Raw genomic sequence first — 13,155 nt, 5'->3', positions numbered from 1 at the left:
GGAATTGTAACGTGGCTCATATTAGCAAGGATGGCTACAATATTATGTATAACATGATAACAGTGGCTATACAGCACCAACAGATATTATTCATTAGCGTGAGGGAGAACACAGTTCATTCCTGTTCATGTTCTTACTGTAAAACAATACATTTACATCTAGCCTGTTCTCAGATCTGTTTGTGCTCTAGCCAACTCTACTACTGTCATTATGGAATGACAATAAGCCTGTTCTCAGATCTGTTTGTGCTCTAGCCAACTCTACTGCTGTCATTATGGAATTACAATAAGCCTGTTCTCAGATCTGTTTGTACTCTAGCCAACTCTACTACTGTCATTATGGAATTACAATAAGCCTGTTCTCAGATCTGTTTGTGCTCTAGCCAACTCTACTACTGTCATTATGGAATGACAATAAGCCTGTTCTCAGATCTGTTTGTGCTCTAGCCAACTCTACTGCTGTCATTATGGAATTACAATAAGCCTGTTCTCAGATCTGTTTGTACTCTAGCCAACTCTACTACTGTCATTATGGAATTACAATAAGCCTGTTCTCAGATCTGTTTGTACTCTAGCCAACTCTACCGCTGTCATTATGGAATTACAATAAGCCTGTTCTCAGATCTGTTTGTGCTCTAGCCAACTCTACTGTCATTATTTAATGACAATAAGCCTGGTCTCAGATCTGTTTGTGCTCTAGCCAACTCTACTGCTGTCATTACGGAATTACAATAAGCCTGTTCTCAGATCTGTTTGTACTCTAGCCAACTCTACTGCTGTCATTATGGAATTACAATAAGCCTGGTCTCAGATCTGTTTGTGCTCTAGCCAACTCTACTACTGTCATTATGGAATTACAATAAGCCTGTTCTCAGATCTGTTTGTACTCTTAGCCAACTCTACCGCTGTCATTATGGAATTACAATAAGCCTGTTCTCCAAATCTGTTTGTACATCCAACTCTACCTATGTAATTACAATAAGCCTGTTCTCAGATCTGTTTGTACTCTAGCCAACTCTACCGCTGTCATTATGGAATTACAATAAGCCTGTTCTCAGATCTGTTTGTGCTCTAGCCAACTCTACTGTCATTATTTAATGACAATAAGCCTGGTCTCAGATCTGTTTGTGCTCTAGCCAACTCTACTGCTGTCATTACGGAATTACAATAAGCCTGTTCTCAGATCTGTTTGTACTCTAGCCAACTCCACTGCTGTCATTGTCAAGCCAAACATGACAATTCAGTAAGGAGTTGACAAGAACAGGAGACTGTCTAGCACTCAGGCTACATTTTATTTACCCACTGCAAGTTAGTAGTTTAACTAATAATAATAATAATAATAATAAATAACTTCAGAAGTACAGGATGCAAAACAAAAAAACAGTCTGTGATATTATATACACACACATCTCCTCTTTAAGAGGTCAATACACTGGCAACGTCCCAAATCACATCCTATTACCTATGTAGTGCACTACATTTGTCCAGGTCCCTGCTCAAGCCCAGTGCACTACATTGGGAACAGGGTGCCATTTGGGACAGGTCCACTCAGTAATAATCGTCGTCCTCTTCGTCTTCCTCAGGCACTGCTTCAAGCTCATTGTTGTCGTCGTCTTCGTCGTCGTCCTCCTCCTCCTCATCTTCCTCCTCCTCTTCCTCTTCTATGTGGTAGTCTACAGGACCACTCAGCAGCAGTTTGGTCTGGTTGATCACTGCTTCGTCATCCAGGTTCAGAGGAACCTGCAGGGAACAGGAGGTGAGTTTATTAGATAACGTGTGTGTGTGTGTGTGTGTGTGTGTGTGTGTGTGTGTGTGTGTGTGTGTGTGTGTGAGACGTGTGTGTGTGTGTGTGTGTTTGTGAGAGACGTGTGTGCAGTACCTCAGGAGGACTGGCAGGTTGTGAAGGACCTTCGTCTGTCTGACCGTTGATGATGGACTTTAGGGCCCCTTCTTCAAACTAAATAAAAAAAGACAAGACAGTCATATATATGGCATTTACCCATTACTCAGGAGGGTAGTAAACATAAGGTACCGGTACCCCCGAGTTATCATTCCACAATACGTTCTGTAGTGAATCTTATGTTGTTGATGTAAATAACATTTGTTGGTCTGTGGTGTGTCATGAGGAGCAACCAGACGCTGCTGGTCTGTGGTGAGTAATGAGGAGCAACCAGACGCTGCTGGTCTGTGGTGAGTAATGAGGAGCAACCAGACACTGCTGGTCTGTGGTGAGTAATGAGGAGCAACCAGACGCTGCTGGTCTGTGGTGAGTAATGAGGAGCAACCAGACGCTGCTGGTCTGTGGTGTTTAATGAGGAGCAACCAGACGCTGCTGGTCTGTGGTGTGTAATGAGGAGCAACCAGACGCTGCTGGTCTGTGGTGAGTAATGAGGAGCAACCAGACGCTGCTGGTCTGTGGTGAGTAATGAGGAGCATCCAGACGCTGCTGGTCTGTGGTGTGTAATGAGGAGCATCCAGACGCTGCTGGTCTGTGGTGTTTAATGAGGAGCAACCAGACGCTGCTGGTCTGTGGTGTGTAATGAGGAGCAACCAGACGCTGCTGGTCTGTGGTGTGTAATGAGGAGCATCCAGACGCTGCTGGTCTGTGGTGTTTAATGAGGAGCAACCAGACGCTGCTGGTCTGTGGTGTGTAATGAGGAGCAACCAGACGCTGCTGGTCTGTGGTGAGTAATGAGGAGCAACCAGACGCTGCTGGTCTGTGGTGTGTAATGAGGAGCAACCAGACGCTGCTGGTCTGTAGTGTGTAATGAGGAGCAACCAGACGCTGCTGGTCTGTGGTGAGTAATGAGGAGCAACCAGACGCTGCTGGTCTGTGGTGTGTACTGAGGAGCAACCAGACGCTGCTGGTCTGTGGTGTGTAATGAGGAGCAACCAGACGCTGCTGGTCTGTGGTGTGTAATGAGGAGCAACCAGACGCTGCTGGTCTGTGGTGAGTAATGAGGAGCAACCAGACGCTGCTGGTCTGTAGTGTGTAATGAGGAGCAACCAGACGCTGCTGGTCTGTGGTGAGTAATGAGGAGCAACCAGACGCTGCTGGTCTGTGGTGTGTAATGAGGAGCAACCAGACGCTGCTGGTCTGTGGTGTGTAATGAGGAGCAACCAGACGCTGCTGGTCTGTGGTGTGTAATGAGGAGCAACCAGACGCTGCTGGTCTGTGGTGTGTAATGAGGAGCAACCAGACGCTGCACTTGACACATTATATATATATATATTTTTAAATACATTTACATGAATATGAACTTCCTTATCCCAGTTACTAATAAGCAGGTACCCATTAAGAAAATGACTGTAAAACTGTTAAATCCCTGTGGATTGATGAGGAATTTAAACATGGCTGAGGAGGATGAGGCAAAAAGAAAAGCAAATAAGTCTTCACAAATAACTGGCAAACGTACGGCAAATTGACTAAACCGAATAAAAAGAAGAAACTACACTATGAAACAAAGATACATGACGTACAGAATGATAGTAAAAAGCTTTGGCAGCACCTTCCATGACATTTTGGGAAAAAAGGCAAACTCAGCTCCATTGCTGAGAAAAGGCAAAGAAAAAAAGGGAAAGGCAAATAAGGAACTTGACTGTGGGTCCCCTTGACTGTTTCCACATTTTATTAGGTTACAGCCTCATTCTAACACTGATTAAATGGTTTTTGCCCCTCATCAAACCCATAATGACAAAGCAAAAACAGGATTTTAGACATTTATGCTAATGTATATATATATATATATATATATATTTTTTTAAATACAACTATGGGACCTCATATAGACAGGTGTGTGCCTTTCCAAATCATGTTCAATCGATTGAATTTACCACGGGTAGACTCTAATCAAGTTGTAGAAACATCTCAAGGATGATCAATGGAAACAGAATGCACCTGAGCTCCATTTAGAGTCTCATAGCAAAGGGTCTGAATACTTAATTAAATAAGGTATTTCAGTTTTTTTTATAAATATGCAAAAAAAGAAAAATCCATGTTTTCACTTTGTCATTGCGGGGGATTGTGTGTAAATAGCTGAGGAGTTGTTTAAAAAAAATACATTATTGAATAAAGCTGTAAAGTAACAAAATGTGCAGAAAGCAAAGAAAAAGGGGTCTGAATACTTTCCGAAGGCAAGTCACACCGATTGGCAAACGTATCGCAAAATGAGAAATCACGCGACTAAACGAAATAAAAAAGAAGAAGAAACTATTCTATGAAACAAAGATAAATTATATAAAGAATGATAGTAAAATGCTTTGGAGCACCTAAAATGACATTTTGGGCAAAAAGGAAAACTCGCTCCATCATTCACTGAATCAGATGGCTCATTCATCACAAAACCCACTGATATTGACAACTACTTTAATGGCATCAGCAAGATTAGCAAACTTAGGGATGACATGCCAGCAACAAAGGCCGACACTACACATCCAAGTATAACTGAACAAATTATAAAAAGGCAAGCATTGTAATTTTGAATTCCGTAAAATGAGTGTGAAACAGTAAAAAAAAAAAACAAGTGTCAATGAACAATGACAAGCCACTGGGGTCTGACAACTTGGATGGAAAATTACTGAGGATAATAGCGGACGATATTGTCACTCCTATTTGCCATATCTTCAATCTAAGCCTCCTAGAAAGTGTGTTCCCTCAGGCCTGGAGGGAAGCAAAAGTAAGCACCCTTTACTGGCTCAAATAGCCAAACAATCAGCCTGTTACCTTAAACTTTTTTTTGGGGGGATGGTGTCTGACCAGATACAATGTCATTGTACAGTAAACAAATTGACAACAATGACTTTCAGCACGCTGATAGGGAAGGACACTCAACAAGCACAGCAGTTACACAAATGACTGATGATTGGCTGAGAGAAATTGATGATTAAAAAAGATTGTGGGAGCTGTTTTGTTAGACTTCCGTGCGGTTTTTGACATTATCGATCATAGTCTGTTGCTGCTGGAAAAACACATATGTGTTATGGCTTTACACCCCCTGCTATAATGTGGATAAAGAGTTAAAGAGTTACTTGTCCAACAGAACACAGAGGGTGTTCTTTAATGGGAGCCTCTCCAACAAAATCCAGGTAGAATCAGGAATTCCTCAGGGCAGCTGTTTAGGCCCCTTGCTTTTTTCAATTTTGACTAACGACCTGCCACTGACTCTAAGTAAAGCCAGTGTGTCTATGTATACTGATGACTCAACACTATACACGTCAGCTACTACAGCGACTGAAATGACTGCAACACTTAACAAAGAGATGCAGTCAGTTTCAGAATGGGTGGCAAGAAATAAGTTAGTCCTAAATACATCAAAAGTATGTGGACACCCCTTCAAATTAGTGGATTCTGCTATTTTAGCCACACCCGTTGCTGACGGGTGTATAAAATTGAGCACACAGCCCATAGAATGGCCTTACTGAAGAGCTAAGTGACTTTTAACATGGCACTGTCGTAGGATGCCATTTTTCCATCAAGTCACTTCGTCAAATGTCTGCTCTGCTAGAGCTTCCCGGTTATTGTAAAGTGGAAAAGTCTAGGCGCAACAATGGCTCAGCCGCAAAGTGGTAGGCCACACAAGCTCACAGAAATGGACGGCCGAGTGCTGAAGAGCGTAGCGTCTGTCCTTGGTTGCAACCCTCACTACCGAGTTCCAAACTGCCCCTGGAAGCAACGTCAGCACAAGAACTGTTTGCTGGGAGCTTCATGAAATGGGTTTCCATGGCCGAGCAGCCGCACACAAACCTAAGATCACCATGGGCAATGCCAAGTGTCGGTGTAATGCTCGCCGCCATTGGACTCTGGAAAACGCGTTCTCTGGAGTGATGAATCACGCACACTACACCACCTGGCAGTCCGACAAACTAATCTGGGTTTGGCGGATGCCAGGAGAACGCTACCTGCCCCAATGCATAGTGCCAACTGTAAAGTTTGGTGGAGGAGGAATAATGGTCTGGGGCTGTTTTTCATGTTTCGAGCCCCTTAGTTCCAGTAAAAGGAAATATTAACGCTACAGCATACAATGACATTCTAGACGATTATGTGCTTCCAACTTTTTGGCAACAATTTGTGGAAGGCCCTGTCCTGTTTCAGCATTACAATGCCCCCGTGCACAAAGCCAGATCCCCACAGAAATGGTTTGTTGAGATCGGTGTGGAAGAACTTGACTGGTCTGCACAGTGCCCTGAACTCAACCTCATCGAACACCTTTGAGAAAAATTGGAACACCGACCGCGAGCCAGTCCTATCGGCAAACATCAGTCCCCCGAACTCACTAATGCTCTTGTGGCTGAATCGAAGCTAGTCCCCGCAGCAATGTTCCAACATCTAGTGGAAAGCCTTCCCAGAAGAGTGGAGGCTGCCATAGCAGCAATGTTCCAACATCTAGTGGAAAGCCTTCCCAGAAGAGTGGAGGCTGCTATAGCAGCAATGTTCCAACATCTAGTGGAAAGCCTTCCCAGAAGAGTGGAGGCTGTTATAGCAGCAATGTTCCAACATCTAGTGGAAAGCCTTCCCAGAAGAGTGGAGGCTGTTATAGCAGCAATGTTCCAACATATAGTGGAAAGCCTTCCCAGAAGAGTGGAGGCTGTTATAGCAGCAATATTCCAACATATAGTGGAAAGCCTTCCCAGAAGAGTGGAGGCTGTTATAGCAGCAATGTTCCAACATCTAGTGGAAAGCCTTCCCAGAAGAGTGGAGGCTGTTATAGCAGCAATGTTCCAACATCTAGTGGAAAGCCTTCCCAGAAGAGTGGAGGCTGTTATAGCAGCAATGTTCCAACATCTAGTGGAAAGCCTTCCCAGAAGAGTGGAGGCTGTTATAGCAGCAATGTTCCAACATCTAGTGGAAAGCCTTCCCAGAAGAGTGGAGGCTGTTATAGCAGCAATGTTCCAACATCTAGTGGAAAGCCTTCCCAGAAGAGTGGAGGCTGTTATAGCAGCAATGTTCCAACATCTAGTGGAAAGCCTTCCCCAGAAGAGTGGAGGCTGTTATAGCAGCAATGTTCCAACATCTAGTGGAAAGCCTTCCCAGAAGAGTGGAGGCTGTTATAGCAGCAATGTTCCAACATCTAGTGGAAAGCCTTCCCAGAAGAGTGGAGGCTGTTATAGCAGCAATATTCCAACAACTAGTGGAAAGCCTTCCCAGAAGAGTGGAGGCTGTTATAGCAGCAATGTTCCTACATTTAGTGGAAAGCCTTCCCAGAAGAGTGGAGGCTGTTATAGCAGCAATGTTCCTACATTTAGTGGAAAGCCTTCCCAGAAGAGTGGAGGCTGTTATAGCAGCAATATTCCAACAACTAGTGGAAAGCCTTCCCAGAAGAGTGGAGGCTGTTATGGCAGCAATGTTCCAACATCTAGTGGAAAGCCTTCCCAGAAGAGTGGAGGCTGTTATAGCAGCAATGTTCCAACATCTAGTGGAAAGCCTTCACAGAAGAGTGACGGCAGCAAAGGGGGGACCAACTCCACATTAATGCTCATGATTTTGTAATGAGATGTTCGACGAGCAGGTGTCTACATACTTTTGGCCATGCAGTGTATATGTAGTGCCCTGAGGGAAAACACCTAATGTGTTATGAAATGTAATTTCAGGTATTTAGAATTCTATAGAACTGCATTAATGTTGCTGTACCCCAAGGAAGAGTAGCTGCTGCCTTGGCAACAGGAACTAATGGGGATCCATAATAAACCCCAAGGAAGAGTAGCTGCTGCCTTGGTAACAGGAACTAATGGGGATCCATAATAAACCCCAAGGAAGAGTAGCTGCTGCCTTGGCAACAGGAACTAATGGGGATCCATAATAAACCCCAGGAAGAGTAGCTGCTGCCTTGGCAACAGGAACTAATGGGGATCCATAATAAACCCCAGGAAGAGTAGCTGCTGCCTTGGCAACAGGAACTAATGGGGATCCATAATAAACCCCAAGGAAGAGTAGCTGCTGCCTTGGTAACAGGAACTAATGGGGATCCATAATAAACCCCAAGGAAGAGTAGCTGCTGCCTTGGCAGGAACTAATGGGGATCCATAATAAACCCCAGGAAGAGTAGCTGCTGCCTTGGCAGGAACTAATGGGGATCCATAATAAACCCCAGGAAGAGAGTAGCTGCTGCCTTGGCAGGAACTAATGGAGATCCATAATAAACCCCAGGAAGAGAGTAGCTGCTGCCTTGGCAGGAACTAATGGGGATCCATAATAAACCCCAGGAAGAGTAGCTGCTGCCTTGGCAGGAACTAATGGAGATCCATAATAAACCCCAGGAAGAGAGTAGCTGCTGCCTTGGCAGGAACTAATGGAGATCCATAATAAACCCCAGGAAGAGAGTAGCTGCTGCCTTGGCAGGAACTAATGGGGATCCATAATAAACCCCAGGAAGAGTAGCTGCTGCCTTGGCAGGAACTAATGGGGATCCATAATAAACCCCACGAAGAGAGTAGCTGCTGCATTGGCAGGAACTAATGGGGATCCATAATAAACCTCAGGAAGAGAAGCTGCTGCCTTGGCAGGAACTAATGGGGATCTATAATAAACCCCAGGAAGAGTAGCTGCTGCCTTGACAGGAACTAATGGGGATCCATAATAAACCCCAGGAAGAGTAGCTGCTGCCTTGACAGGAACTAATGGGGCTCCATAATAAACCCCAGGAAGCGTAGCTGCTGCCTTGGCAACAGGAACTAATGGGGATCCATAATAAACCCCAGGAAGAGAAGCTGCTGCCTTGGCAGGAACTAATGGGGATCCATAATAAACCCCAGGAAGAGTAGCTGCTGCCTTGGCAGGAACTAATGGGGATCCATAATAAACCCCAGGAAGAGTAGCTGCTGTCTTGACAGGAACTAATGGGGATCCACAATAAACCCCAGGAAGAGTAGCTGCTGCCTTGACAGGAACTAATGGGGATCCACAATAAACCCCAGGAAGAGGAGCTGCTGCCTTGACAGGAACTAATGGGGATCGATAATAAATCCCAAATACAATAAATATTGAAGGAGGAGGGAAGGATTCCATACTTATTTACATAGGTGAGGTAAAATAGAAGGTAGCTTGTACCTTGAGTCTGTTGAGCTGGTCCTGCAGCATAACTTTAATCTTCAGGAGGGTCTCCTCCTCCTTCTTCAGCTCCTGTAGACGACTCAACATGGTGTCTGGTGGTTAGACCATTCCTAAATACTGAGAGACATACAGTATTAGTGTAACAGTGTTGCTACCGAACCAGAGTTCCCTTTGAACAACAACAACAACAACCCTCGAAGCATCGTTACCTATCGCTCCTCAAAAAAAAAAGCTACAGCATTTGGCAGAGCAAGGGAAACAACTACTTCAAGGTCTCAGAGCGAGTGATGTCACCGATTGAAATGCTAACTAGCGCGCACCGCTAACTAGCTAGCCGTTTCACACCAGTTGCATTAGTATGCATCTTCCTTCTTCAGCTCTTGTAGAGTGGACTTATCATGATGTCCTGTGGGTTCAGACAGGCAAATACAGCAGGCTATAGTCAGGCTATATTAGTAAACTCACTATAATATGGCTCCCGAGTGGTGCAGCGGTCTAAGCCACTGCATCTCAGTGCTAGAGGTGTCACTACAGACCCTGGTTTGATTCCAGGCTGTATAACAACCGGCCCGTGATTGGGAGTCCCATAGGGCGGCGCACAATTGGCCCATCGTTGTCCGGGCCCTCATTGTAAATAAGAATGTGTTAACTGACTTGCCTAGTTAAATAAATGTTAAATAAACTCAACTCCATCCATATTACAGGGGCCTAAACTAGAGCTAATTGGCTCCCCACATTCAGTCATGGTCATGAACTTCCTGGTCGGTTGAGTACAGAAGAAGAAGCATTAAAAAATATATATTTTTTAAAATTAGCTGTTAGGGTTTGTATTGATCAGGGATGTGCTGCATCTCGTCACAGTAACATTAGATAAGCTAACCCTTCGTCAAAACATTACAAATCACTCTGTAGTAGTGATATATACGTTTCATACCGGAGCCTGAAACATGTGTCAAAATCAGTAAGCAACCAACTTCAAAGCAGTGTGCCGATATCTCACGGACACTCCTACTGACAGTATATCTCCATCACGGACACTCCTACTGACAGTATATCTCCATCACGGACACTCCTACTGACAGTATATCTCCATCACGGACACTCCTACTGACAGTATATCTCCATCACGGACACTCCTACTGACAGTATATCTCAATCACGGACACTCCTACTGACAGTATATCTCAATCACGGACACTCCTACTGACAGTATATCTCCATCACGGACACTCCTACTGACAGTATATCTCCATCACGGACACTCCTACTGACAGTATATCTCCATCACGGACACTCCTACTGACAGTATATCTCAATCACGGACACTCCTACTGACAGTATATCTCCATCACGGACACTCCTACTGACAGTATATCTCAATCACGGACACTCCTACTGACAGTATATCTCCATCACGGACACTCCTACTGACAGTATATCTCCATCACGGACACTCCTACTGACAGTATATCTCCATCACGGACACTCCTACTGACAGTATATCTCAATCACGGACACTCCTACTGACAGTATATCTCCATCACGGACACTCCTACTGACAGTATATCTCAATCACGGACACTCCTACTGACAGTATATCTCCATCACGGACACTCCTACTGACAGTATATCTCAATCACGGACACTCCTACTGACAGTATATCTCAATCACGGACACTCCTACTGACAGTATATCTCAATCACGGACACTCCTACTGACAGTATATCTCAATCACGGACACTCCTACTGACAGTATATCTCAATCACGGACACTTCATAGTATATCTCAATCACGGACACTCCTACTGACAGTATATCTCAATCACGGACACTCCTACTGACAGTATATCTCCATCTCTTCATTCATAGACTCAATCGGACACTCCTACTGACAGTATATCTCAATCACGGACACTCCTACTGACAGTATATCTCCATCTCTTCATTCATAGTATATCTCAATCACGGACACTCCTACTGACAGTTTTATATCTCATTCATAGACTCACGGACACTCCTACTGACAGTTTCTCATCTCCATCTCTTCATTCAGTATATCTCCATCACGGACACTCCTACTGACAGTTTTATCTCCATCTCTTCATTCAGTATATCTCAATCACGGACACTCCTACTGACAGTTTTATCTCCATCTCTTCATTCATCTCCACAGGACACTCCTACTGACAGTATATCTCAATCACGGACACTCCTACTGACAGTATATCTCAATCACGGACACTCCTACTGACAGTTGTGGCTGCTTAGTGTGATGTATTGTTGTCTCTAACCTTCTTACCCTTTGTGCTGTTGTCTGTAGCCCAATATTGTTTGTACCATGTTTTGTGCTGCTACCATGTTGTGTTGCTACCATGTTGTTGTCATGTTGTGCTGCTACCATGTTGTTGTCATGTTGTGTTGCTACCATGTTGTTGTCATGTTGTGTTGCTACCATGTTGTTGTCATGTTGTGTTGCTACCATGTTGTTGTCATGTTGTGTTGCTACCATGTTGTTGTCATGTTGTGTTGCTACCATGTTGTTGTCATGTTGTGTTGCTACCATGTTGTGTTGCTACCATGTTGTTGTCATGTTGTTATCTTAGGTCTCTCTTTATGTTGTGTTGTTGTCTCTCGTGTCGTGATGTATATTTTGTCCTATATTTTTATTTTAAAAATGTCATTTGCAATCCTTAGCCCCCCGTCCCCGCAGGAGGCCTTTTTGACAGGCAGTCATTGTAAATAAGAATTTGTTCTTAACCGACTATCACTTTATCAGAAGGACGTCACGAATGACGTCCCAAGCGTCGTTTGATCACGTGGTTTTTCAAACCGGGTGTCGCAAAACGCCACTGATTTCCGACCTCTGCTGGTCACCGTCCTGCTTAGATTTGACCGAAACACGTTATCCTGACCGGTAGCTCGTTTAGCAGGTAGAGGAGGAAACATTCAGGGTCGTGAGCGTATTATTGCACACTATTTTGATGTATTTTTTCTCCTCTTTTGCACGGTTGTTCAAATAATTAGTTTTTATTTAGTATACGCGTCTGTCTTAAGCATCCCAAATAATGCCATAGATTACTTTTTTTGTACAAATAATCAACTTGGAAGACAAAAATGAGAAGCATGATGCAAATCTGGAATTGTAATTTACCGCTGTACCACGATGTTATAATGAAAACGGATTAAAATATATATATATACCTCTGTCACTAAATGTGCATTATAAACAGATCATTAAGATCTGATTACATGAATTGTGTTCCGGCACAATTTGGGGGGAAAAGCGTCGAAGCCTTCACTTTCAGAAAGCCTCGGTTTCCCCCATTTACTCCGTCGAGGGAGGATGCTGCCGAAAGCTGACGAGAAACACTCTTCATTTTGCCTTTACGTTCCCATTTGTCAACGTTTATACAACATTATAGCTCGACCATGTTAAAATAACACGCCGTCTGCAGCAAATTCAATCAGGAAAAAATAATGTCACATAACGTCATTTAACGTTGTCTTATCAAGATAGTTAGCTAATATAATAATAATAATAAAATACTAACAACCTCAGCTTTGTCAAATCATCCACAGTTAAGCTTTCTATATATTTCACAAACCTTCACACACACAACAAAAAAATGGTTCGTTTGTGTATCTCCTCTTTGCAGCAAATACAAGGCCACTTGCAGGCAACCTGCACATTGATGGATAACTAGCCAGCTAATAAACTCGTGTCATATTTGAATGACACATCAACAGCGTTATAACAGTCTAGTTTACCATGGCGCCGATGATAAAATGCTACTCGTTATGTTGTTGTAGCCTCCGTTGTTCATTCACGTGGTTTTCCTTCCGCACACTTCCGGGTTCACTTTCCGCCCACATCTCAGCAGTTTGATGTGACCCTTTAGCGCCGTGTTGTGGTCTCCTACAACATTACACACACACACACGGGATCTTCAGGTTCGGTCGGCTGATTGGACATGATGATGATGATGATGACAAATAATCAAATTATTCATAATGTTATAAAATGATCAACATTAGATTATCTCTGATGTTACCCCAAAAAAGGTAGTTCATTTTTGGACCTCAGTCCTGCTTATGTAGCCAACTAGTTG

General features: G+C 43.8%; 1 protein-coding gene across 2 annotated transcripts; it reads right to left on the bottom strand.

Moving 5' to 3' along the window:
* Positions 1-1,272: 1,272 nt before the first annotated feature.
* On the bottom strand, positions 1,273-12,921 carry snapc5 (small nuclear RNA activating complex, polypeptide 5). Of its 2 annotated transcripts, none has more exons than XM_052481093.1 (4): positions 12,815-12,921; positions 9,043-9,162; positions 1,879-1,956; positions 1,273-1,739 (listed from the first exon to the last, which is right to left on the bottom strand). In XM_052481093.1, the coding sequence occupies exons 2-4, from the start codon at positions 9,130-9,132 to the stop codon at positions 1,548-1,550; spliced, it is 360 nt and encodes a 119-aa protein (XP_052337053.1). In that variant the 5' UTR covers positions 9,133-9,162; positions 12,815-12,921; the 3' UTR covers positions 1,273-1,547. The 2 variants fall into 2 exon arrangements, with proteins under 2 accessions (XP_052337053.1, XP_052337052.1); XM_052481092.1 differs by having other exon boundaries at positions 12,652-12,896.
* Positions 12,922-13,155: the final 234 nt, after the last annotated feature.

The sequence above is a fragment of the Oncorhynchus keta genome, chromosome 26, assembly GCF_023373465.1.
Source record: "Oncorhynchus keta strain PuntledgeMale-10-30-2019 chromosome 26, Oket_V2, whole genome shotgun sequence".
NCBI classification, from domain to species: domain Eukaryota; kingdom Metazoa; phylum Chordata; class Actinopteri; order Salmoniformes; family Salmonidae; genus Oncorhynchus; species Oncorhynchus keta.
Note: the sequence above shows the minus strand (reverse complement) of the source record. Positions and strands in the feature narration are given on the sequence as shown.

What these genes read in the sequence shown, in the direction of transcription:
- snapc5 (XM_052481093.1), bottom strand. Translation starts at nt 9,132, where the DNA reads ATGTTGAGTCGTCTACAGGAGCTGAAGAAGGAGGAGGAGACCCTCCTG. An exon ending in ACCAGCTCAACAGACTCAAG is followed by an intron (nt 1,957 to 9,042) that starts GTACAAGCTACC and finishes TTTTTTATTTAG; the next exon opens with TTTGAAGAAGGGGCCCTAAA. An exon ending in AACCTGCCAGTCCTCCTGAG is followed by an intron (nt 1,740 to 1,878) that starts GTACTGCACACA and finishes TGTTCCCTGCAG; the next exon opens with GTTCCTCTGAACCTGGATGA.